We start from the raw sequence: 25868 nt of genomic DNA, 5'->3' as shown, positions 1-25868 counted from the left end.
ATGTGAGTTTAGTTTAATACTTTTGCATTTTCAAGCCTGGAAAAGAGAAAAGGACTTGTGAGATTTTCTGCCCAGGGGACTATAATAACTTGGTCATGGATATTATGCAGCTTGACAGGGAGGAGGAGGAGATGCCATTTGCTGTTTCTACATTTAGTTCTTGCAATACAGCATGAAGCTCAGGATGTTGCCACCGGCACATGGTGGATGCCTTATCACTGGAGTGGAGACTCTGCCTTCCACCCCCATTTCCAGTTGAATTTTAAAGGAGCTATGCAGGATGCTGATCCTATTTGGTTCCAAAGAGTAAGCAGTTTGGAAAATGCATGTAATGTCTGGACTAAAACCTTTATTGTTTATACTATTTTTGAATTGTTGCTTGCTGTAAGCCACCCCAAGTCCCTTCGGGGAGAGGGGGAGAGGTATAAACAATTTTTTAAAGTAGATTTGTCATCCACTGACACAGAAATCGCCAGCCACTAACAGATGATACCTAAAACATAAACTATTCACTTAGCAGATTCTTTCAGACACTCTTTGCTGTAGCGTTATTTCATTTATTACTCAGTGTTTAGCATTCTCTAACAGATATATTCCACGCCGTTTTCCAAAAAAATTGTTGGGTCAACAATCATTACTGGGTTATGGCAACCCCAAGACAAACCTATTGCAGAGTTTTCTTAGCTTGATTTCTTCAGAGAAGGTTTGCTGTTGCCTTCCTCTTTGACACAGTATGACATCGACAAGATCACCCAGTGAGTTTCTATTGCTAAGCAGTATTCCAAGATCCTGTATTCTAGACCCTTAGTCTAAAACTCCTACACTGCACCAGCTTTCTGTTATTTGGGGAAACAGTGTGAACTGGATTAGTCTGATTTATATTTAGAACTGAGCGCATTCACCTTAAAAGAATAACTTACCTGTGATTTCAGAGGAGTAATACATTGATCACAGTGTAAGCTTTCAAGCAGGACAGATTTCAAATTTATCAACTCTACTGTTTTTTACTACAGACCAAAGATCAACCAACCAAAGTCAGATGAAAACTATTTGCAACTACGGGATCAATAGAGTACCAACACTGTCTGCAGCAGTTTCATTTCCCTTTTAACTGTCATGGTTCCAGCTAAGACTCGTAATTTGGCATGTTGATTTTAAGAACTGTTGTTTTCCATGAGAGTGGTCTAGGAATCCCCTGCAATAAGATCCTTAACAAACTACACATTCCAAGATTTCATAGGATGGAGCCATGACCATAAAAAGGGGAATGAAACTGCTATAATAGTCTAGTACAGATATATTCAGAATGTCTCTGCACATATTTTGGGTGTAGGACTTTTTCCAGCACACAATGGGCCATTCTGATTTTAATCTAACTCTGTTCACTTCAGCAGCAGGAACTGAAATAGGAAAGGTCATTTTTGTTCTTGCTCAACAGCTACAAGTCAGAAATCCTTGCTAGCCTACTACAAGACAGCAGATCAGCCTGTAAATCCCAGATTGTATTTCTATCCAGTCTTACACTGGAAACTATTTTGGCACATGTAATTCTAATTTAGGAATTTGCTTAAAACTGTAGCTCTCTAGATCAGTGGTGCTCAACCTGTGGGTCCTCAGATGTTTTGGCCTTCAACTCCCAGAAATCCTTACAGTTGGTAAACTAGCTGGGGTTTCTGGGAGTTGTAAGCCAAAAGACCTGGGGTCCCACAGGTTGAGAGCCACTGGTCTAGATAATGTGATGTGAGCATCAAACAGTTTAGTGAAAAGGTCCCAAGGTTCATATACAGCAAAGCATGCCAACTTCAAAAAAAATCTGTGAGGGCCACTATGCCATCTTCTCTGTAGGCTTACAATAAAATATATATTATGGTACATTACGCAGAGCCTTGAAATTCCACCCCCCCCCTTTTTTTGGGGGGGGGGAATTACAGCTTCCAGAATCTCACAGCAGTATGGTTAGAGGATTCAGGCAGCTGTAGTCTAAATTTGGATTCATCCACCCGCTCCTACCCCAGCTGTGTAAATGCAAATAACCATGCTGCATCATAAGAGAGAATTATAGAAAACGAACCTGTTGCTTTTCAGAAATATGTCACCCTTACATCAAACCTGGAATGAGAAAGTGCCATGAAGCATATCTTGAGTGAGGAAAGTTAATGCCCTCCTCATTAGACTAAACAGATCTGTCTTTGCTGTTTTTTAAGACCAAATTTGGCTTGGAAGCATTAAGATTGATGGTCTAACTGAGACATCTGTTTTCAAGGCAGATTCTTCTCTGCTGTATAGCACATCCAATTCTGCCATCCTCATTAGCCTCGCTGTGCAGCATTTTCCTCCTGAAAGCATCAAGCGGTAACATCACAGAGAGAAAGAGTGAGAAAAGCTTTTAGCGACATGGAAGAACTCACCAAATAAACGCTGATGGAAGAGGAACTTGCCAGCAATCAGTCCTGTGAGGATGGCAAGTAGCCACAGAAATACTTTCACAAACCTCCAGCCTCCTCCCTCGGGATATTTATTTGATACAAAAGAAAAGCAGTTCCCAACAACAATGACATTTGCTTCCGTCTGGCTGTGCGATACTGGATCTTCGGCAAATATTAAAAAGTTAAAGAAGATCACCAGGTAGGCCACAATCAAGCGAGACCAGGGGTGCTGGAAGTAGTAGCGGAAGTCTTTGCCCATCCTGTCACACGCCAGCCCCTGCATGAAAAAACAAAACACGTACAGATGTTAGGTTATACATATTGCTAAGGTTTTGTGCTTACACATCCCAAATCCCGATTTCCTTTTTTCTTTAGAAGAGCTCCAGATCCCACTATCCCCTTGAATAAACTTGCTTTCTCCCCAAATGGTGGTGTGCAACAGACTTAGCAGATCCCCAAGTCAAAGTCTTCTACATTGACAACAGAAGAGAAGAGCACAATGGGTTGTTTTTTTGTGTGTGTCAGGAGCGACTTGAGAAACTGCAATGTTTGGAACCAGAAGTATTTTGGATTGCAGGTTTATTTTGTTTTGTTTTTTGAATTTTGAAATATTTACAATATGTAATGAGATATCTAGGAGAAAGGATCCAAGTCTAAACATGAAATTATGTTTCATACTTTTTCTTTTGTATCAGGAGTGACTTGAGAAACTGCAAGTCACTTCTGGTGTGAGAGAATTGGCTGTCTGCAAGGACGTTGCCCAGGGGACGCCCGGATGTTTTTGATGTTCTTACCATCCTTGTGAGAGGCTTTTCTCATGTCCCTGCATGGAGCTGGAGCTGATAGAGGGAACTCATCTGTGCTCTCCCTGGGTTGGATTCAAACTGGCAACCTTCAGGTCAGCAAGTCAACCTTCAAGTCATCAGTCCTGCCGGCACAAGGGTTTAATCTGCTGCACCACCGGGGGCTCCTAGCCCAATGGTGGGGTGATATTTATTTATATTTATGAAGCACATGAGTCTGTATGTGCTTTCAAATCATCTGTTGACTTCCACATGGTTTCCTTGAGCATTAAACACTCAGGTGTTTTTGCCAGTTCTTTCATCTGAAATATAGTCTACAGCACCTGGCATTCATTAGCAGCCTTCCATCTAAGTACAAACCAGATTCAACTTGCTTAGCTTCCAAGAACAGACAGAAAGCTCACTGATGCCTTTCAGTGAACATCACAAAAGTCCCCATGGCCAAGCACTCAGGGAGAGTCCCCAATTACACAGAATTGTACCTAAACACCTGGAACAAGTCTTTTATGAAACCAATGGTTCTCCATCACTGATTCAGAAACAAACCACACAAAAAAAAAATTCCCATTTAAATGTTGTTGTTGCTGATGCCATGTGCCCAAGGCATTTCTGGCTTATGGTGACATTAACTCATAGGATCATCGTGAGTCACATATACACATCCAGAATGATTTAAAAGCCCCAGATTTAATTTCTGTTCCTTTCTGATTTTATCTTGGAGATCTAGACACATTTTGTTTATCACAGAATATTTTCTGTCAGATCCTTGTATGATCAGAGACTTTTTATATAAGCTCCCCAGATAGTTTATTTGAACCCTGTCTAAAAATCAGAGAGAACAGATACACATTTCAATCAGACTGAGTTATTAAAATGCTTCTATCCTGCATTGCCTCCAAGGATGTCAGGGCAATATACAGTAAAATCAATTTAAACATTGTAAAATGTGAAACTGTAATGGGGGCCAGGCTGTGGCGCAGGCTGGTTAGTAGCCAGCTGCAATAAATCACTATGACCAAGAAGTCATGAGTTTGAGGCCAGCCCGTGTCGGAGTGAGCACCCGACAATTAAAATAAAAAATAGCCCCTACTTGTTGTTGACCTAAGCAACCTGAAAGATAGTTGCATCTATCAAGTAGGAAATTTAGGTACCACTATGTGGGGAGGCTAATTTAACTAAAATTTATGACACCATAAAATTGTCACCAGCATGCAGAAAGGAATGAGGAAGTCGGCATCACAGTGGATGATGAAGCAGCTGCTCCCCCTGTGGCCGGAATCGAGCATCCCCTCAGGAAGTTGGAAGCTGAAGAAAATTAAATTGCCTCTGTGTCTGTCTCTGTGTCTGTCTCTATGTTCATGTGGCATCGAATGTTTGCCTTGTATGTGTACATTGTGATCTGCCCTGAGTCCCCTTTGGGGTGAGAAGGGCGGAATATAAATACTGTAAATAAATAAATAAATAAATAATCTAAAAACACATTATCTAAGAATCAAATAATTCTAAACAATTAAACCCATAACCAGGGTGCCACAAAAGTGAAGGCCCTTTACCCCTTACTCATATGTGGGGGGGGGGGGGAGGACACAAAGCAGACCTCAGTCACTGGGTAGAGACATATTTAGATAAACTCCTTCAGAAAGGGCAGAAAGCCAACCACATCTGACAGGTTGCAAAGCACTGCCTTACACAAATTGATTGGAATCTGCTAACTAAGCATATTTTCATCTATTAGGAATAAAACTGCTTGTGTTCCTGTTAAGAAGGAATGTGACTAGAAAACCTACAGTTGCTGGAATTTTCCTTCATTTTATGAATGCCTCTCTTTCACTTTTCTGCATTAAAGTGGTCCAAACTAAAGTAGGTTACTGTGAAGAGAAATTAATGGAGTCTAAACCAGCTGCAGCTAACTGGTCTTATTGATTGGAATGGGACCAACACTTGGCTGACATTTTCTAGATTGGGTCACATGAGAAGTTCAAATGCAATTTAAGTTTCATGTATATAACAAGTCCAGAGAAGACTTCTAGACACTGAATGAAAACAGGGCCTTTAGCTAGTTAAAAGTTGGCGTAGCCTTATCTCTGTCTGCTCAAAAATTAGTTCTAGCACAGTGGAATCAAATGCAAACTTAGCCAGGAGTGAACACTACTGAGCACAATGGGTTCATATGAGGCTGAGTTGTTTCATCAAATTTCTGGTTGCCTAAACATGCCTATGGATAACAACAGCCCTGAAACAAGAAATAGATTTCCTTTGGTTTTAGATGATCCATATGTCAATTACAGGCATTAGTTTAGAGCAGGGGTCCCCAAACTTTTGAAGCAGAGGGCCGGTCCACAATCCTTCAGACTGTTGAGGGGCCAAATTATCATTTGAAAAAAAATACAAACTAATTCCTATGCATACTGCACATGTCTTATTTGTAGTGCAACAACAACAACAACGAAAGAACAATACAATATTTGAAAATGAAAACAATTTCAACCAACATAAACCTATTAGCATTTCAATGGAAAATGTGGGCCTGCTACTGGCCAATGAGATAGTCAAGTTAATTAGGATTGTTGTTGTTGTTGTTGTTGTGTGCCTTCAAGTCATTTCAGACTTTGGCCAAGCCTAAGTCTAAAAATAATTATTTATTTACTGCATTTATTTACTACATTTATTTACTACATTTATATCCCACCCTTCTCACCCCGAAGGAGACTCAGAGCAGCTGTATGTACATACCATATATTATATTATTAGCATAACACAATATTAGCATTATATATTACTATATTGAACTATACCACTATACTATTATATAATATGTAATATATAACATATAATTAATATTATTATATTGTATTTTTATTAATGTTATATTGTATAACATTATAATATTATTATCAATATTATATGTATATACAATATATTATATTATTAAAACTGATATAAAAATATTATATTATAAAACTGTGGGCAGGGGCCAGGTAAATGACCTTGGAGGGCCGCATCCGGCCCCCGGGCCTTAGTTTGGGGACCCCTGGTTTAGAGGCATTATTTCCTGTTCTGTCCTATCTCTTGTCATTCTGGTAGGTACTTGGATTACAAACAAGGCTAGTGGAAGTTTGCCTATGTACCTTTGGGGCAAATCGGGTTTTTTTTTAAGACACAAGTTTAGTAAAAAAAAAAAAAAAAAGTTACCCCTTGAACCTTTTTTTTTTTTTTTTTTTTTTGCTGTGATCCAGTAAGTAGTTTTCCTGTTGGCTGGCCCTGTCATTCAGAACTGCGAGAAAACTGCCCTGAGCAATAAACATTAGGGGCAACAATGGTTGCTCCCTGCTCTTCCACCTTTGCACCTGGGTTGCGTGGTTTCTATTCTCCATGGAATCTATACAGCCAATCCTCCTGATTCCTCTACTAGTTGGTGCCCTTATATGTGATGGATGATATTTCCTCATCCCCCCCCCAAAAAAAATGGAAAGGGGACAGAGAGAGGGATAACTATCTATTGTATCAGGAAGCAAAATTATTTAGTCCCACCTTGTAGCTATATTGAACACCTTCTGCAGCAAGACAGTTGGAATTTCAAATGCAAACTGAGAGCCAAGTGATTAGGAAGTGTGTAATAAATGCTTGAGTTTAAACAATTTTAAAGCAGTTTCCAAATACGTTGAACCATACTAGAAGATAGGCCCAGCACCTTGGCACCTTTAAGGCTCATGTTAGAGTCCATCCCACTGACATGGACATTCTTCAATATGGAGAGAACTGAGAACATAGTGTGAACATGGAAAGGGTCACTGGGAGAAGAGCTCGTAAGCACAACTCTACTCCTTATCCTCATGTCAACCTACCCTCTTCAGGCATAAGACCTACAAAGTTCTCCTATCTGCTAAAGAATCAGGTGATATAATGAATGAATCTGCTGTGTGCCTTCAAGTTGTTTCTGACTTATGGTGACTCTAAGCCAAATCTATCATGAGTTTTCTAGGATGGCGAGTGTTTAACTCACACAATGTTACCCAGTGGGTTTCCATGATCAAGTGAAGAATCAAACTCTGATCTCCAAAGTTCAGTGGTCCAATGCTCTAACCCAGAGGTCATCACACTTTTTCAACTGTGGAGCCCTTTTTGAAGCAAAAGTTTTGTGTGGAGCCCCAAGAAATGTATGCATGTATTGTGTGTGTGTGTGTATTATGTATGGGCAAACTTTTGGACACAGGGTTCGCTTTGCATTTTAAAATTTGACAGACAGGCCAGGCCAGTGGTAGATGGATGGAGAATGTTTGCGTTAACTGAAAAAAAGCAAACAAATTCCTATGCATACTGCATATATCTCATTTGTAGTGCAAAAAAGAAAGAAAGAAAAATACAAGATTTAAAATGAAGAAATATTTGACCAACATAAACTTAACAGTATTTCAGGGGAAGACCCTAGGGGCCATTTATTTATTTATTTATTTATTTATTCATTTACAGTATTTATATTCCACCCTTCTCACCCCGAAGGGGACTCAGGGCAGATCACATTGTATACATATAAGGCAAATATTCAATGCCATATACACAAAGAACAGAGACAAAGACAGACACAGAGGCAATTTAACCTTCTCCTGAGGGGATGTTTGATTCGGGCCACAGGGGGGGAGCAGCTGCTTCATCATCCGCTGCGACGGCACTTCCTCATTCCAACGGCAGCTGGATGATTTTTATGGAGTCGTAAATTAGTTAAATTAGCCTCCCCACTTTATAAGTAGTACCTTAATTTCCTACTTGATAGATGCAACTATCTTTCGGGTTGCTAGGTCAGCAACAAGCAGGGGCTATTTTTTTTAATTGTCAGGTGCTCACCCCGCCATGGGCTGGCCTCAAACTCATGACCTCATGGTCAGAGTGATTTATTGCAGCTGGCTGCTCACCAGCCTGTGCCACAGCCTGGCCCCATTCATTCCAGCCCCTTTCTGCCATGCAGGAAAACCACAATAAACGCACCCCCAACAGATGGCCACCTAGCCACTGTAATAATAATAATAATAATAATAATAATAATAACAACAACAACAACAACAACAACAACAACTCCAGGGGCCATCCAGTCCAACTCCAAGCACAATCAAAGCATCACCAACAGATGTTTACCCTGCCTTTGTAATAACAGTAGTAGTAGTAATAGCAGAAACCCCAGGGGCCATCCAGTTCAACTCTCTTCTGCCATGGTTTTTTTAATCATGTCAGAAGCTAATTGAGCACATACTGCAAGTCACTTCTGGTGTTAGAGAATTGGCCATCTACAGAGATGTTGCCCAGGGGATGCCCAGATGTGTTACCATCCTGCTGCGAGGCTTCTCTCATGTCCCGCAGGATAGGACTGACAGACGGGAGCTCATCCCATCTCGCAGATTTGAACCAGCAACCTTCAGGTCAGCAACCCAACCTTCAGGTCAGCAGTTTAGCCAGCACAAGAGTTTAACCCATTGTGCCACCGCAGTTCCTGCCATGTGAGAAAAGCACAATCAAAGCACCCCTTAAGCGGTGAGAAGGAAATACGGTTTTGGAAGCAAAGAAAAGGGTGGGGAGGGTCTGGGCAGCAAGAAAAAGATTCCAGGAAGCGAGTGGGGGGGGGGGGGTCTGTGCCCTGGGATGATGCTGCTGTTTTGGCAGCTCCAAAATTTCATTTCCCTGCATATCTCAGCAGGAGAAGGAAAGAGGTGGAAGCAGGAAGCAGCATGGTGCCACAGAGTTCCTCACTATCACTTGTGGAGCCCCAAGAGCTCAGCGGAGCAGTGTTTGAGAACCCCTGCTCTAACCACTAATCACAAAGGCATTCTGTCCCAACCCACTGCCATGCACAAAAACATACCCTTTCTCTCTTGAGAAATATCCATTCATCCTCTACTTTAAAATGTCCCCCCAAAAAAGAGTCTAACATCCTTCCAAGACACTATTCCACCCTTAAACATCGTATCCATGAACAGATTTAATTTATAAATTGACCAGGTACATTCTAAGATGGGGGTGATCCAAAGTCATACATTCTACTGATTTGTATATAAGGTATTCTTCAAATTCACGCATTTATCATTAGGACTCCAGTCTAATGACAAATGTCTTCCAAGAAAGCTAAACTTTAGAAAAACAATTCAAGCAAATTGGCTCATCTCACCAAAAACCGTTCATTCTTAACCTCCTTTTATATTCATAAAGATAACAAAGCAGCTACTGTTATGGCCTTTTCCAACACAGGCTGCCAATAAAGAGGCTAATAGATCTTTTTAGGAAGAATGCTGTGGAACAAGTAGATGGTAACAATAGAACTGTGTCACAGTCACAGAAAAGTTGAAAAACAAGATTTAAGACTATACTACCATACAACTATGAGCACAGCCAATTTTACTTGATTTCATAAACTGGCTTGAGCCAGATTTTTACTTGAACAGAGACTGGTGGGACTAAGTAGGCATATATTCTTTCAACCTGAACTGATAATATCGGATTAATAATAATAATAATAATAATAATAATAAACTTTATTTTTATATCCCATCCCATCTCCCCGAAGGGACTCAGGGCAGCTCACAACAGGGACAAGCCCGAAACAACAACACAACATATTTGACAAAAACTTAAAATAGATCAATAGTGTAACTCTGTAGTAAACAGCTTCTAAAGTTGTTAAGATATGAATGAATGAGTTGTCTCCCTGAGAAATATTACTCTGGCAAACACCACTGTTTATACATCACTGCACCTAAAATATAATCATTGCAGTTTTTTTAAATATTTCAATTACCGTAATAAGGTTTAAGGCCACTTCTTCCAAGGGTAAATTAAACAATCCAGCTAGGTTGATGTAAGAATGTTTTAGGCCTGGTTTCAAATTATGGATCTCTTGGCATTTCATTGAGATTTTTACTTATTCAAACTAGACACTTTTACAGACACAATTTCATCGTAAGTGTGCCTACCGAAGTGATAAACCAATGAATGGGAGACAGAGCTCAAAGCGTAGAAGTAATCATTTGAAATCTTTGGTTTTCGTGCTGATTTTAACTGGCGCAAATATGTGTTCCCTCATCAAGCAGATCTACAACATTTTAGTGGGATTCTTTACACATGATACATTTCAAATATTTTCTTCTTCTATCTCATCCCATTTAAAAATATTGTAAAGCAGAACAGAAAAAAAACATATTGTTTTGAAAAATTGAGTCAAAGGTTGAGGTCAACTTGTTGCTTTCTTTAGATTTGAACTTTAAATTACTTCATTTACTCTCTTCTCCATCAATGCACCAGATTCCTTTATCAGACTCATCTTACAAAACTATAAGAAATCACATGCAATCCAAATGCATTCAGTGTTATGTTAACATTGAAATGATACGATTGTCTTTGCTGCACAGAGATAAACACAGAAATGCCCCATTAAAGACATTTTCAGGGAAAAAGGAGGCATTGATAATAGACTTAATTTACAAGCTGCCACTCCCACCTGGCATGGTACTCTGTAGATGATTTTGAACTGTAGTTTCCATCATCCCTGACTATTAATTATACTGATGAAGGCTGATAGAAGTTGTAATCTGTAAACACTTTAAATTGAGGAATACATCATAACAACAACAACAACAACCCTATTCTATTTATCATACATCCACTCCTTTGGGCTTCAAGCAAATCTACCATTTGTCAATCTACCTATTATTATTATTATTATTATTATTATTATTATTATTATTATTATCTTCCTCAAGAGTTTTTTCATAGTGGTAGCCAAATTTTGTTCATTTTCATGGTTTCCTCCTTTCTACTGAAATTGTCCACATGCTTGTGGATTTCCTCTCTAAAATCAGGACAGTAAATAAAGAGCAACACTCTGAAAACAGGGAAATTCCAGACATTAAACAATCAGGGACAGCTAACACCTCTCAACAAAGGATTCCCTCAGGTAGGAATCAGCCAGGCCTTGAAGCTGCAAAGCTTTTCAATGCTAATCAAGGTGATTAATTGCTACATTCACACTTGCCTCCAACACACAAGAGTTCTTTCTCCCACCCTGGACCTTCCACAGATATATAAACCCCACTTGACTAGTTTCCAACAGACCTTACAACCTCTATGCCTGCCATAGATGTGGGCGAAATGTCAAGAAAGAATGCTTCTGGAACATGGCCATACAGCCCGAAAAACTCATAGCAAACCAGTGATTCTGGCCATGAAAGCCTTCGACAACACAATAATAATAATCTTATCCTATTCAATTTATCATTGACCCACTCCTTTGGGATTTACACAAATCTATCATTTGCCAATCTGCTAATAATAATAATAATAATAATAATAATAATAATAATAATAATAATAATAATAATAATAATAATAATAGTGATTTTCTTCGAAGAAGGAAAGGAAACACAGGGGTTAACTACCATAGTAGTATGATTCACCAAGGCTTAGCTTCACTGTCCATTTTAGTCCTCATTCAATGCAAAACAACAACAGAATGCAATTAAACATGTGTTCCCTTCCTGCAACCAAACAAACATTGGAGATTATACCTTTGTGTTGCAACTCTCACCACTTGTTCTTGTTCAATTTGTTTGTTTGTTTGTTTAGTTTATTTCTGTATTGCCTTCCAGCCTACAAGAGTTTCCCAAGCGGAGAGCAAATAAAACACTATTAATTTTTTTAATCTACTCAACTAAGTAGCCTGTCCCAAACTCTATATCCCACTATTTTCAGTGAATAGAGGTCATGTAAAGAGACTGTTCCAAACTTTTTAAAACTATGCTGTCCTGTCATAGATTTTTAGAAGTTTTAAAAATCCATTAACCTTCTAAAATGTGTTGGTGACCATTTACCTTTTGAACGGTCTGGCAAACTGTAGACCAAGCCTTCCTACAATCTATAAATATCTAATTATTTTCAAGTCGCCTGTTGACTTGTGGTGACCTCATCGATTTCAAGAAGGATTTCTTAGGCAAGGGATACTCAAGAGGAGGTTTTGCCAGTCCCTTCCACTGAAAGAGAGCTCACAGCACCAGTTGTTCACTGACAGCCTCCCATCTTATTGTTGTTGTTGTTGTTGTTGTTATTATTATTATTATTAGTCTCCAATACTGGAAACAAATAATAACAATCCAGACAGAAGAAGGGGCTCTATCCTGTACCTTAGCTATAAAGAGAGCTTATTCCTCCCATCTTATTATTATTATTATTAGTTTCTAATACTGGAAACACATAATAACAATCCAGGCAGAAGACTGGACTCTGTCCCCTACCTTAGCTATAAAGAGAGCTTATTCCTCTCATATTATTATTATTATTATTATTATTATTATTATTATTATTATTATTATTATTTTCTAATACTGGAAACAATAGCAATCCATACAGAAGACAGGGATCTATCCCCTACCTTAGCTATAAAGAGAACTTATTCTTCTCATCTTATTATTATTATTATTATTATTATTATTATTAGTTTCTAATACTGGAAACAAATAATAGCAATCCATACAGAAGACAGGGCTCTGTCCCCTACCTTAGCTATAAAGAGAACTTATTCCTCTCATCTTGTTGTTGTTGTTGTTGTAGTTAGTTTTGAATACTGGAAACAAATACAGTAGAGTCTCACTTATCCAACATAAACGGGCCGACAGAACATTGGATAAGCAAATATGTTGGATAATAAGGAGGGATTAAGGAAAAGCCTATTACACATCGAATTAGGTTATGATTTTACAAATTACGCACCAAAACATCATGTTTAACAACAAATTTGACAGAAAAAGTAGTTCAATACGCAGTAATGCTACGTAGTAATTACGGTATTTATGAATTTAGCACCAAAATATCACAATGTATTGAAAATATTGACTACAAAAATGCGTTGGATAATCCAGAACATTGGATAAGTGAGACTCTACTGTAATAGCAATCCATACAGAAGACAGGGTTCTATTCCCTACCTTAGCTATAAAGAGAACTTATTCCTCCCATCTTATTATTATTATTATTAGTTTTTAATGCCGAAAACAAATAATAACAATCCAGAAAGACAGGGCTCTGTCCCTTATCTTAGCTATAAAGAGAACTTATTCCTCCCATCTTATTATTATTATTATTAGTTTTTAATGCCGAAAACAAATAATAACAATCCAGAAAGACAGGGCTCTGTCCCCTATCTTAATAGCTATAAAGAGAGCTTATTCCTCTCAGGAAGCCATTGTCAAACAAGACACTGAGCATGTGCAGAGTGCATTTCCCCCCGACACTGGCCCTCCCACATTTCTTAAGGGCTTCCTTTGCTCTGGGGCGCCGGTTGGAGGTAGGTTCCTTCCAGACCTGTCCCTTCCCGAATTTAGTAAGGGGAAGGAGTCTTTCGGGGAGCAAATACGGGTTGAGAGCGGTGGCTAAAGAGTGCTTGACCAGGGTCGAGAGAATCCCTTCCACTATGAGAGGCAAGGGGTTTTTTGTACTCACCACGTTGCTTTCTAATAGGTTGTGGCTCTTCTTCGGGTCCGGGGGGCGTCTGCGTGTCCGCTCGCCGGCTATAAATACCCGCAGCTGCGCGCCTCCCTCCGGCCTCCCAAGGGCTTCCCTCGCTTGCTTCCCAAAGCGGCGAGTAGACCAGGGTCTCTTCTCGAAGCGGCAGAGGCAAGCGAGTAGACAGACCGGGCTGCGACAAGGAGGCCGGTTCCGACTGGAATCCCGGCTCCCGCAGGCGGACACAGCAGCAGAGGGTGGCTGGCTCCTGCTCCCCGTCTCCCGCCCGCCTGCTTCCTTGGCCAGGCCTCGGAGGAGAAGCAAGGGGAGGATGGCTGCAATCCTTGTTTGTGTCAACAGACTTCGATTTTCGGCGGCTCCACGAATGGGAGACCTCCAAGTCCCCTTCCCAGGCTCAACGCTGCTCAGGTCTTGCAGGCTCATCAGGGCCATGGCCTCCTGGATGCTGGGAACAGAGGAGACACTGAGGCCACAAACCCAGCCATCTAACCCACAATATCAAGGCATAATATCTGCCTTGAACTGGGTTATCTGAGTCCACAAGAAACCCCGGTGGCGAAGTGTGTTAAAGCACTGAGCTGCTGAACTTGCAGACCGAAAGGTCCCAGGTTCAAATCCCTGGAGCGGAGTGAGCGCCCGCTGTTAGCTCCAGCTTCTGCCAACCTAGCAGTTCGAAAAAATGCAAATGTGAGTAGATCAGTAGGTAACGGGGAGGTAACAGCGCTCCATCCAGTCATGCCGGCCACATGACCTTGGAAGTGTCTACGGACAACGCCGGCTCTTCTTAGAAATGGAGATGAGCACCAACCCCCAGAGTCAGACATGACTGGACTTAACATCAGGGGAAGCCTTTACCTTTACCTATCTGAGTCCACACTGTCATAGGTAAAGGTTTCCCCTGACCTTAAGTCCAGTCATGTCCAACTCTGAGGGTTGATGCTCATCTCCATTTCTAAGCCGAAGAGCCGGCGTTGTCCGTAGACACCTCCAAGGTCATGTGGCCAGCATGACTGTATGGAGCGCCTTTACCTTCCTGCCAGAGCAGTACCTATTGATCTACTCACATTTGCATGTTTTCAAACTGCTAGGTTGGCAGAAGCTGGGGCTAACAGCGGGTGCTCACTCCACACCCCGGATTCGAACCTACGACCTTTTGGTCTGCAAGTTCAGCATCTCAGTGCTTTAAAACACTGCACCACCAGTATATTATTGTTTTTTTCTTGAGAAACTGCAAGTCGCTTCTGGAGTGAGAGAATTGGCCATCTGCAAGGACATTGTCCAGGGGATGCCCAAATGTTTTGATGTTTTACCATCCTTGTGGGAGGCTTCTCTCATGTCCCCGCATGGAGCTGGAGCTGATAGAGGGAGCTCATCCGCGCTCTCCCCAGGTGGGATTCGAACCTGGCAGCTTGCAGATCAGCAGCCCAATCTTCAAGTCACAAGGCTTTAACCCACTACTCCACCAGGGGCTCCAATAATAATAATAATAATAATAATAATAATAATAATAATAATAATAATAATAATAAATTTATTAAATTTAAATAATAATAATAATTAAACAATTAAATAATTAATAATAATTAAAATATTAAATAATAATAAATTTATAAATTTGAAGTCAAAAATCAGAAACTCCTCAAAGCACAGCAGACAAAAAACCAGTACAAGAAAACCACACTGCAAACTAGAGCTGACAGCTGGCACAACAAAACATTGCATGGAAAGTTCCTTGACAAAATTGAAGGAAAAGCTGATAAGGAGAAGACCTAGCTATGGCTCACGAATGGGACCCTGAAGAAGGAGACAGAAGGCCTGATCCTTGCAGCCCAGGAGCAAGCCATCAGAACAAATGCAATTAAGGCCAAGATCGAAAAATCAGCTGATGGCCCAAAATGCAGACTGTGCAAGGAAGCTGACGAAACCATTGATCATGTCCTCAGCTGCTGTAAGAAAATCGCACAGACAGACTACAAACAGAGGCACAACTATGTGGCCCAAATGATCCATAGGAACTTATGCCTCAAGTACCACCTCCCAGCAGAAAAGAACTGGTGGGATCACAAACCAGCAAAGGTCATGGAAAATGAACACGCAAAGATACTGTGGGACTTCCGAATCCAGACTGACAAAGTTCTGGAACACAACACACCAGACATCACAGTTGTGGAAAAGAACAAGGTTTGGATCATTGATGTTGCCATCCCAGGTGACAGTCGCATAGATGAAAAACAACAGGAAAAACTCAGCCGCTATCAGGACCTCAAGATTGAACTTCAAAGACTCTGGCAGAAACCAGTGCAGGTGGTCCCGGTGGTGATGGGCACACTGGGTGCCATCCCAAAAGATCTCAGCCGGCATTTGGAAACAATAGACATTGACAAAATCACGATCTGCCAACTGCAAAAGGCCACCCTACTGGGATCTGCACGCATCATCCGAAAATACATCACACAGTCCTAGACACTTGGGAAGTGTTCGACTTGTGATTTTGTGATATGAAATCCAGCATATCTATCTTGTTTGCTGTGTCATACAACGTCGTTGTGTCAATAATAAATTTATAACCGCTTCCATCTCCACAAGAGGATTCAGAGTGGTTCACATGGGGACCAAGTCCGATCAACGGATAAAACAGTACAACAGCATATAAAATTAAAACAATAACAGCAAAATAACATTCATAAAATATATAGTGAGCATCAGGACTAAAGGTAAAGGTAAAGGTTCCCCCTGACGTTAAGTCCAGTTGTGACCGACTCTGGGGGTTGGTGCTCATCTCCATTTCTAAGCCGAAGAGCCGGCATTGTCCATAGACACCTCCAAGGTAATGTGGCCGGCATGACTGCATGGAGCACCGTTACCTTCCCGCTGTAGCGGTCCCTATTGATCTACTCACATTGGCTAGGTTGGCAGAAGCTGGAGCTAACAACGGGCGCTTATGCTCCTGGGATTTGAACCTGGGACCTTTCGGTCTGCAAGTTCAGCAGCTCAGCGCTTTAACACACTTCGCCACCGGGGCTAAACGGTGGGGCTATTAATATATTGCACAAGATTTATCTAGCCTAAAATGATACACTTTAATATATTGGGTTCATGGTTCCCGTCCCCTTGACCAGGTTGTGTAAGTGTTATTTATTGCTATATAATTGTATTGTTTTACCTGCTTAATAATGTGTTATTATGTTGCTATGTAATGTATGTGTTGTTTTTATTATTAGAAACTGCCCTGAGTCCCATCCAGGAGATAGGGCGGTATATAAATAAAGTTTTATTATTTATTATTATTATATTAAGAAATTACAGGGAAGGCAGGCAAGTGCAAAAACGCAAGGCACTGAGATTCAGAAATAGGGTAAAGAGCTGAGCATTAAGACAGTAAATAGTTAAGACTGGCTGGCGATGAAAATAGACCTATTGTTTGAATGCACATTAGAACATCCAAGTCTTCAAATTTTTGTGGAATGTGGCCAGAGTAGGTGCTAATCTAATCTCCCTCGGGAGATAGTTCCAGAGCCGGGAGGCCACCACTGAGAAGGCTCTCTCCCTCGTCCCCACCAGTCATGTTTGTGATGGAGGCGGGAGCAAGAGAAGAGCCTCCTCAGTGGATCTAAGAGTTCGTGCTTGTTCGTAGGAAGAGATACAGTCACACAAGTAATAATAATTAATCAATTAATTACTGTGGGACTTTCGAATCCAGACTGACAAAGTTTTGGAACACAACACACCAGACCTCACAGTTGTGGAAAAGAAAAAAGTTTGGATTATTGATGTCACCATACCAGGTGACAGTCAAATTGACGAAAAACAACAGGAAAAACACAGCCGTTATCAGGACCTCAAAATCAGACTTCATAGGCTCTGGTATAAACCAGTACAGGTGGTCCCGATGGTCATTGGCACACTGGGTGCCGTGCCAAAAGATCTCAGCTGGCATTTGAAAACAATAAACATTGACAAAATCACAATCTGTCAACTGCAAAAGGCCACCTTACTAGGATCTGTGTTCATCATTCAAAAATACATCACACGGTCCTAAAAACTTGGGAAGTGTTCGACTTGTGATTTTGTGATATGAAATCCAGCATGTATATCTCATTTGCTTTGTCATACTGTGTATTTGTGTCAATAATAATAATAATAATAAAACTTTATTTATATACCGCTCCATCTCCTCGAGAGGACTCAGAGTGGTTTCCAACATGTACCAAAAATCAAAACAACAAGTAGTCAACTGTTATACACAATAGTGTTATATAGTACAAAAACATATAAAGCAATTTAATCTAGAAATGAATAGCTGAACAAGGATATATAATAGTACAATATGCAATCGTGCATTTTTTAACATGAACATAAAAAAACATTCAATTGTCAAAAAACACCATACAACAAAGTTAAACATAGTGCACATAATAACATCGTAAGACAGAACCAAAACAATTCTATTAAAAACAGACATAAAATTACAAATCAATATGCTCCATCAAAGATTCAAATATCAGTAAACAGGACTTTGAGGTAGACATGGTCAATTATAAGAGATAGGTAAAACTTGTGTATCAGAGTATCATAGAGCCAGGGAGTGGATAAAGTGCAGAGCAGGGTCTTAGTTGACAACCGGGGGGGGGGGGGGGGATGTCTAGGCACTAATCTTGCTCAAAAACATGCAGGAACCCCCAGGTTTTCAGTATGACCATGTTCTGAAACCATTCTCTCCTGACAATGTCAACAGAAAGGAGGAAATTATGAAAATGAACAAAATCTGACTACTAGTATTTAAAAAACTATAAAATCAGGTCAGTAAATAAAGAACAACACTCTGAAAACAGGGGAATTCCAGACATGAAACAATTAGGGCCAGCCAACACCTCCCAACAAAGGATTCCCCCAGCAGGAATCATCCAGGCCTTGAAGCTGAAAGGCTTTTCAATGCTAATCATGGTGATTAATTGCTACATTCAAACTTGCCTCCAACAGAAAAGAGTTCTTTCTCCCACCCTGGACCTTCCACAGATATATTTGCTTAGTTTCCAATATACCTCACAATCTCTGAGAATGCCTGCCATAGACGTGGGTGAAACATCAGAAGAGAATGGTTCTGGACCATGACCATACAGCCCGGAAAACTCACACCAACCCAGATAATGTGGAATTTTATTCAGATGTGGGAGGAGCCTGAGGGTGGAGCTACACTACCTTATCAAATCCAAATTATCTGCCTTGAGCTGGATTATATGGCAGTGTAATCCAGTTCAAATCTGATAATCTGGACTAGGTTATCTGGGTCCACACTGCCATATATTCCCATTCAAAGCAAATAATGTAGGATTTTATTCAGCTGTGTGGAAGGAGTCTCAATCTGACAGGTTTATTGCACTATCTGGTTCCTTCTACACTGCTATATAACCCAGATTATCAAAGAAGATAATCCACATTATCTGCTTTGAACTAGATTATATGAGCCTACACTGGCATGTAATCCAGTTCAAAGCAGATAATCTAGATTTGTGAAAGTTGTGAAAGTGTACTATATGCCATCAACATTGTTGGAATTGGGGCTGAAGTAATCCAGATATCTTGATTTAAATATACCGTATACATTATTGTAGAAGCTCCCTTGTTATCATTCTTAAATCACACTGAAATAAAGAGGTGGTTTTACCAAAAGACTATTAAATGGTGCTATGGAAGTATATTAAACAGTAATGTAATGTATCTATTTGATTGATTGTGTGTTGAGTGTATTTCTTTGTCCAATTGGAGCATTAAAAGCAGGACAAAAGTGTCATGGGAATCTCCTAAAATATATGCTTATCTGACTTCCAAAATGTTTGCAGCTGTTGATGTTGCAGCCAAGCTTCACCTACATCAGCCCTGTAATTTTACCCTCTGTACAGAGTTTTCTCTGTTCATCTCTATATCCTGTCATTACGGCTAGCTTTTATATTTGTCCATTGAACTGTACCACGATGGTGCAATTTACAGGAGGGGGAAAAAAAGAAAGCAAATTGCCGGGGGAAAGCTTTAGGTCATAGCCATCTTTTCTCTTTGACCAGATAGAAAGGAAAGATCCGTATTGAGCATGGATTTTGCAAGCTGGAGCAGCAAAACAACCCATCAGACAATGCTGAGTATATAAATGGTTATATGCAGACCAGTTGCTGAATTGTGAGAACACCAAGGGGGAAAGGTTTTACCCTCAGTTTTGTTTTCTTGCATGAGATCAGTGGAAGCATATGGCATTTTGTATATTTCCATAATATATGGATTCTTTATATATTAACATATCATTTTAACATTGATGGGGATTCCTCTCAGCTTAAACTTTTAAAATGCAGCTTTGTTGTTGTATGCCTTCAAGTAGTTTCCAGTCTTTGGTGACCCTAAGGCAAGCTTATCATGGGGGGCTCTTGGCAGGAATTGTTCAGGCAAGATGTAGGGGTTTCCATGGCCAAGCTGGGATTCATACTCAAGAGTCACAGCCCAATGTACAAACCACAATGTCATGCTACATCCTTTCATACTACCATCACAAAAAAACCCTGTGTATTATCATAGATGCTCCCTTAGTGCATTTCTTAGGAGAGGGGGAAAGAAGCAGAAGGAAGAGGGCTATCGCTTTAAATATTTGCTAATTATTAAAACCATTGACCTAGACTCTTCACTGATATAAAGATATGAGTTCTCACATACAATGTGTGCCCCATATTTGTGGGAGAAAACATTAACCACAGTTAACAGTAAATTCCATTGATATAAAGTCTCAGAATACCATAGTTGCACTGGAAGAGTCTAGAAAATGACCGGTAGGACCATATATTGTCAAAAGTGTTTTTTTAAAAAAAATAATGTCAGAAGCAAATTACGGAAAGTTGCTTCTGATGTGAGAGTATCGGCTGTCTACAAAGACGTTGCCCAGGGGACCCCAGATGTGTTACCATCCTGCAGGGGGCTTTTCTCATGTCCCCACATGAGCTAGAGCTGACAGACGGGAGCTCACCTCATCTCGCAGTTTCAAACTGCCAGCCTTCAAGTCAGCAGTTCAGCCAGCACAAAGGTTTAACCCATTGCGCCACCTCAGCTCTATGTCAAAAGTGGATAAATGAAATGTAAGATTTTGGTACCATGGATACTGGAGTGATACTGTATACATCAGAGGGATTTGCTGGCTTTTATTACAGTACAGTAGAGTCTCACTTATCTAAGATGAACAGGCTGGCAGAACATTGGATAAGCAAAAATCTTGTATAATAAGGAGGGATTAAGAAAAAAGCCTATTAAACATAAAATTACATTATGATTTTACAAATTAAGCACCAAAACATCATGTTTTACAAGAAATTTACAGAAAAAGCAGTTCAATACACAGAAGTGTTATGTAGTAATTACTGTATTTATGAATTTAGCACCAAAACATTGCAACATTTACTACAAAAACAATGACTACTAAATTTATTTATTTATTTACAGCATTTATATTCCGCCCTTCTCACCCCGAAGGGGACTCAGGGCGGATCACATTGCACACATAAAGGTAAATATTCAATGCCATGACATAGAACAGAGACAGAGACAAGACGCAGGCACAGGGCTGGCCTCGAACTCATGACCTCTTGGTCAGAGTGATTTGTTGATTTGTTGCAGCTGGCTTGCTTTCCAGCCTGCGCCACAGCCCGGTCCTTTATATTTGGCAGACTGCCTTGGATAATACAGAACCTTGGATAAGTGAGACTGTACTTCCATTACTATATATTCCATTTATTTGTGGTGATTTCTCAGGGTTTTCCGAAAGGTTTTTGACTAGCTTGCTAAGATGGTTCTGTAGTAAGCATGCTCTCTAATATTTTTTAAAGTATTTTGTTAGAGCTATAATATCATAGTGCAAAAGTGCCATTTCAGTTTAAAGCAAAATAGGAGAGAGAGGCAGTTGAGACTTTTTTGTTGTTCCCATTTCATTATCTGGGAATTAAAGAGACCCACTTGAGAGTGGGAACAATATGTTGTATCCGGTATCAGGAATTCTCAAAAAATACTCCAAAACAAGTGAATCATCATTTCGATAACCCAAGGAAAAAAATCTTAAGAAATATCATAATTGCCTGCAATCTGTTCAAGTTATTTCCATAGAGCAAATTCAAAAAAAAATGTTTTAAAGAGTTTCTCTGAAGCCCCATGGATTCCATGCCCTGGGGTACAACAATATTCTCATCATCTGTTTATGCTATTTAACATGTACAATATATAAGACTTCCAGAAGACATTGGTTCAAAGTTTTATTGTGCAAAGCTATCAGTATGCTGTTGACACCTTTTTCCTTTTCATCTAATCCAGGCACAGAGTTGGATGACCTTGACAGGTGCTCCGAGTCAGTAATGAATTAGATAGGAGCTAATAAACTGATCCTCAGTCCAAGAAGAATGAATGCCAGACATTTAAGGAAGAGATTCTCTGGTTGTTTTTTTTATGATGGTGCCTGATCAGGTGCACAGCTCAAAAGGAGGAAGAGATGACCTTTTGCATTACAATTCCCAGAATCCATCTTCTAGGCACCTTTGGACATCAAGGAGGTGGTTACCAGATATGTCACCCTTGATTTGGTGGTACATCTCCCATAACATCTGCCTGGCATCTTTCCCCCCCTGCATTCAGCAGTAAAGATATGACATTATGACGAATCATATGTGTTGATAAATAGTTGTTACTGTGTGCCTTCTAGCCATTTCCTGACATTAAGTCCAACTTATAATGCTGTTTTCTTGGCAAATATTTTTAGAGGAGGTTTGAGAATGTGACATGCCCAATGTATACTGTGACTGAGCAGGGATTCGAACTCGAGTCTCCAGAGCTACAGTGTAATGCTCAAACCATAACACCACATTGGCTCTTGGTTATCATATATATCTCCTTCTAAACCACAATAGGAATAAATATAGTGTAATGGTTTGAATATTGGACTAAAACTCTGAGGACCAGCTTTGACTTCCCATTCAGTCACATTCTCTCAGCCTCAGAGGAGTAGTGTTCTGTTTTAGTTAGTTTCTTCACATTGGCTGTACATTTCTGGAACACTTCAGTCTTCTGTAGAAATCTATATTGCTTTTCATTGCTTTCTTTATTCCTTTAGTGCTTACTGGAGCTTTTCAATGCTGTTTGCTACTCTGGAAGTACTGTGGCAGTCCTGAAACCAAGTGAAATAACTGAGAAATTATGATCACCAATGTAGCCATTTAACACCCTTTCGTAACCAGTTCTGACAAAACTAAAATCTGTATTCAAACAGCAAGAAAAACTGTTGACAATGTAGACTGTTCTCATACACAGTATGTCCTTTGTTCTCAGATTCACTACAATTTAAATGAAGGAAAACATCCCATTAAAATTTCCGTATTAGTTGTACAGTGGCTTCTCTTGTAGTAGAAAAAATCAGCAGACATGATATGAATCAAAATCTCTTGTTACTTGTGTCATAATTCATTTTTTTTAAAAAAAAACCTCAACAGAATTTAATTTGTTAATGACTTGGATCCAGGCTATATGAAGAACTTTTCCCATATAGTGCTGACACTGGGTGTGTTTTTTCTCAAGGTTGCCACTCTCACATAAGCATTTGGTAAGGATTTAAGGGCTTCCATTGTGGTTGCTCTGATGTTATATAGAAAGCTTTCTTTGTTGCTGTTCCAAGGCCTTGGAGTTCCCTTCTGCAGGAAACTAAGCCAACCCCCTCTCTGGGGGCATCTACATTGTATAATTAATGCAGCTTAACACCCCTTTAATGGCCATGGCTCAATGCTGTGGGATCCTGGGAGTTGTAGTTTGGTGAAGCACCAACCCTTTTTGACAGAGAAGGCAGGAGAGCTTGTAAAACTTCAACTCCAAGTATCCCGCAGCATTGATCCATGGCAATTAAAGTGGTGCCAAACTGCATTATTTCTATGGTGCAAAAATGCACCCTCTATGTATCTGTAAGGTAAAGGTTTCCCCTGACATTAAGTCTAGTCGTATCCAGGGTTGGTGCTCATCTTCATTTCTAAGCCAAAGAGCCAGCATTGTCCATAGACACCTCCAAGGGCATGACTCCAAGGAGCACTGTTACCTTCCCGCCACAGGGGTACCTACTGATGTACTCATATTTGCATGTTTTCGAACTGCTAGTTTGGCAGAAGCTGGGGCTATCAGCGGGAACTCACCCCGCTCCCCGGATTCGAACCGCTAACTTTTCGGTCGGCAAATTCAGCAGCTTAGCGGTTCAACCCGCTGCGTCACTGGGGACTCAGTGTATCTGTATGTGTGTGTGTATCATATTTTAAATAAAAAATCTGTTTTTATAATACAGTCAAATGGTGATGCATAAAATCAAGTTTGTCTTTATCTGTCTTTATTTGTTTTTAATTACTGTATATCTTAAACTAGGGAGCCTCAATGTGTTAAAGCGCTGAGCTGCTGAACTTGCAGACCGAAAGGTCCCAGGTTCAAGTGAGTGCCCGCTGCGCCATCAGGGGATATTATTTCCTAAAGGTTGTGAATATACAGTATTTCTGAATGGTTTTTTTTGTTTGTTGGAGGCAAGTATGAATGCTGCAATTAGGAAAAATGATTAGGATGTAATGGCCATGCAGCTTTAATGCCTGGCTGTTTCCTCCCTGAGTGAATTTTTTGTTGGGAGGTGTTAGCTGGCCCTGATTGTTTCCTGTCTGGAATTCCCTTGTTTTCAGAGTGGTGTTGTCTGCGATATTTTATGTGCTTCTACTGTCTGTGTCCCTGAGAAAACAGAGGATTTGCCAGACTTTGATGATGGGAATACTTTGTTGGGAGGTGTTAGCTGGCCCTGATTGTTTCCTGTGTGGAATTCCCCTGTTTATTTACTGTCCTGGTTTTAGAGATTATATTGTTCTGCATTATTCTATCCCAGTAATTATTTCATATTAAAGAAGAATCTCACTTATCCAACATTCGCTTATGTTCTGGATTATACAACTCAGTCTGCCTTTTCATAATCAATGTTTTTGTAGTCAGTGTTTTAAATTCATTGTGATATTTTAGTGGTAAATTTGTAAATACAGTACAGTAGAGTCTCACTTATCCAACATAAACGGGCCGGCAGAATGTTGGATAAGCGAATATGTTGGATAATAAGGAGGGATTAAGGATAAGCCTATTAAACATCAAATTAAGTTATGATTTCACAAATTAAGGACCAAAGCATCATGTTAGACAACAAATTTGGAAGAAAAAGTAGTTCAATACACAGTAATTCTATGTAGAAATTACTGGATTTATGAATTTAGCACCAAAATATCACGATATATTGAAAGCATTGACTACAAAAATGTGTTGGATAATCCAGAATGTTGGATAAGCGAGTGTTGGATAAGTGAGACTCTACTGTAAATACTACATAGCATTACTGCGCATGGAACTACTTTTTCTGTCAAATTTGTTGTATAATATGATGTTTTGGTGCTTAATTTGTATAACGATTACCTAATTTGATGTTTAATTGGCTTTTCCTGAATCCCTTCTTATTATCCAACATATTCACTTATCCTGCCGGCCTGTTTACGTTGGATAAGTGAGACTCTACTGTATATTTCTAATCTTATATTATCTGCTCAGAACTGGATTATATGAGGCCCCTTCTTCACAGCTGTATAAAATGCACACTGAAGTGGATTATATGGTAGTGCGGAGTCAAGATAATCCAGTGCAAAGCAGATAATATAAGATTATAAATGGGTAATATAGCTGTGTGGAAGGGCCTTGAGTCTACACTGCCATATAATCCAGTGCAAATTAGATAATCTGTGGAAGAAGTCTAAGTGAGGCCTAAATCTGCCTGTCCCCTAACTGAAACCTGGCTGTCCCTTGGTTGCTAGGCAACCGAGTGGGCAGAGATTAGCCCTCTAAACTTGCAGCAATTGGATAAAAAAAATTATTGCTCTCCCTCTAATTAGGACTTTATTTTTCTTTTCTTTTTGTTGTATCAACCTTGAGGCGTGGATGATGGGTTGTGTTGTCAAATTTTGAGGTTGGGGGGCCTGCACTTTTGTTGTTTTGTGAATTGCCGTGATGCCATCACTCTTTTATATATATAGATAAAATTATTATATTATATTATATTGTAATAATATACTGAAAACAA

General features: G+C 39.9%; 1 protein-coding gene across 4 annotated transcripts in view; it reads right to left on the bottom strand.

Moving 5' to 3' along the window:
• Positions 1 to 25868, bottom strand: part of tmem117 (transmembrane protein 117) — a 370721-nt gene that overhangs the window by 342058 nt on the left and 2795 nt on the right. For 3 of the 4 annotated variants that reach the window (XM_062982504.1, XM_062982501.1, XM_062982506.1), the window contains exons 2-3: positions 13703 to 14171; positions 2409 to 2703 (exon numbers count right to left, since the gene is read on the bottom strand). In XM_062982504.1, coding sequence (XP_062838574.1) covers positions 2409 to 2703; positions 13703 to 14158 — 751 coding nt within the window. In that variant the 5' untranslated portion in view covers positions 14159 to 14171. The remainder of the gene's footprint in view (positions 1 to 2408; positions 2704 to 13702; positions 14172 to 25868) is intronic. The other variant, XM_062982502.1, reaches the window with a different exon arrangement.

This window comes from Anolis carolinensis, chromosome 5 (assembly GCF_035594765.1).
Source record: "Anolis carolinensis isolate JA03-04 chromosome 5, rAnoCar3.1.pri, whole genome shotgun sequence".
Classification (NCBI taxonomy): domain Eukaryota; kingdom Metazoa; phylum Chordata; class Lepidosauria; order Squamata; family Dactyloidae; genus Anolis; species Anolis carolinensis.
Note: the sequence above shows the minus strand (reverse complement) of the source record. Positions and strands in the feature narration are given on the sequence as shown.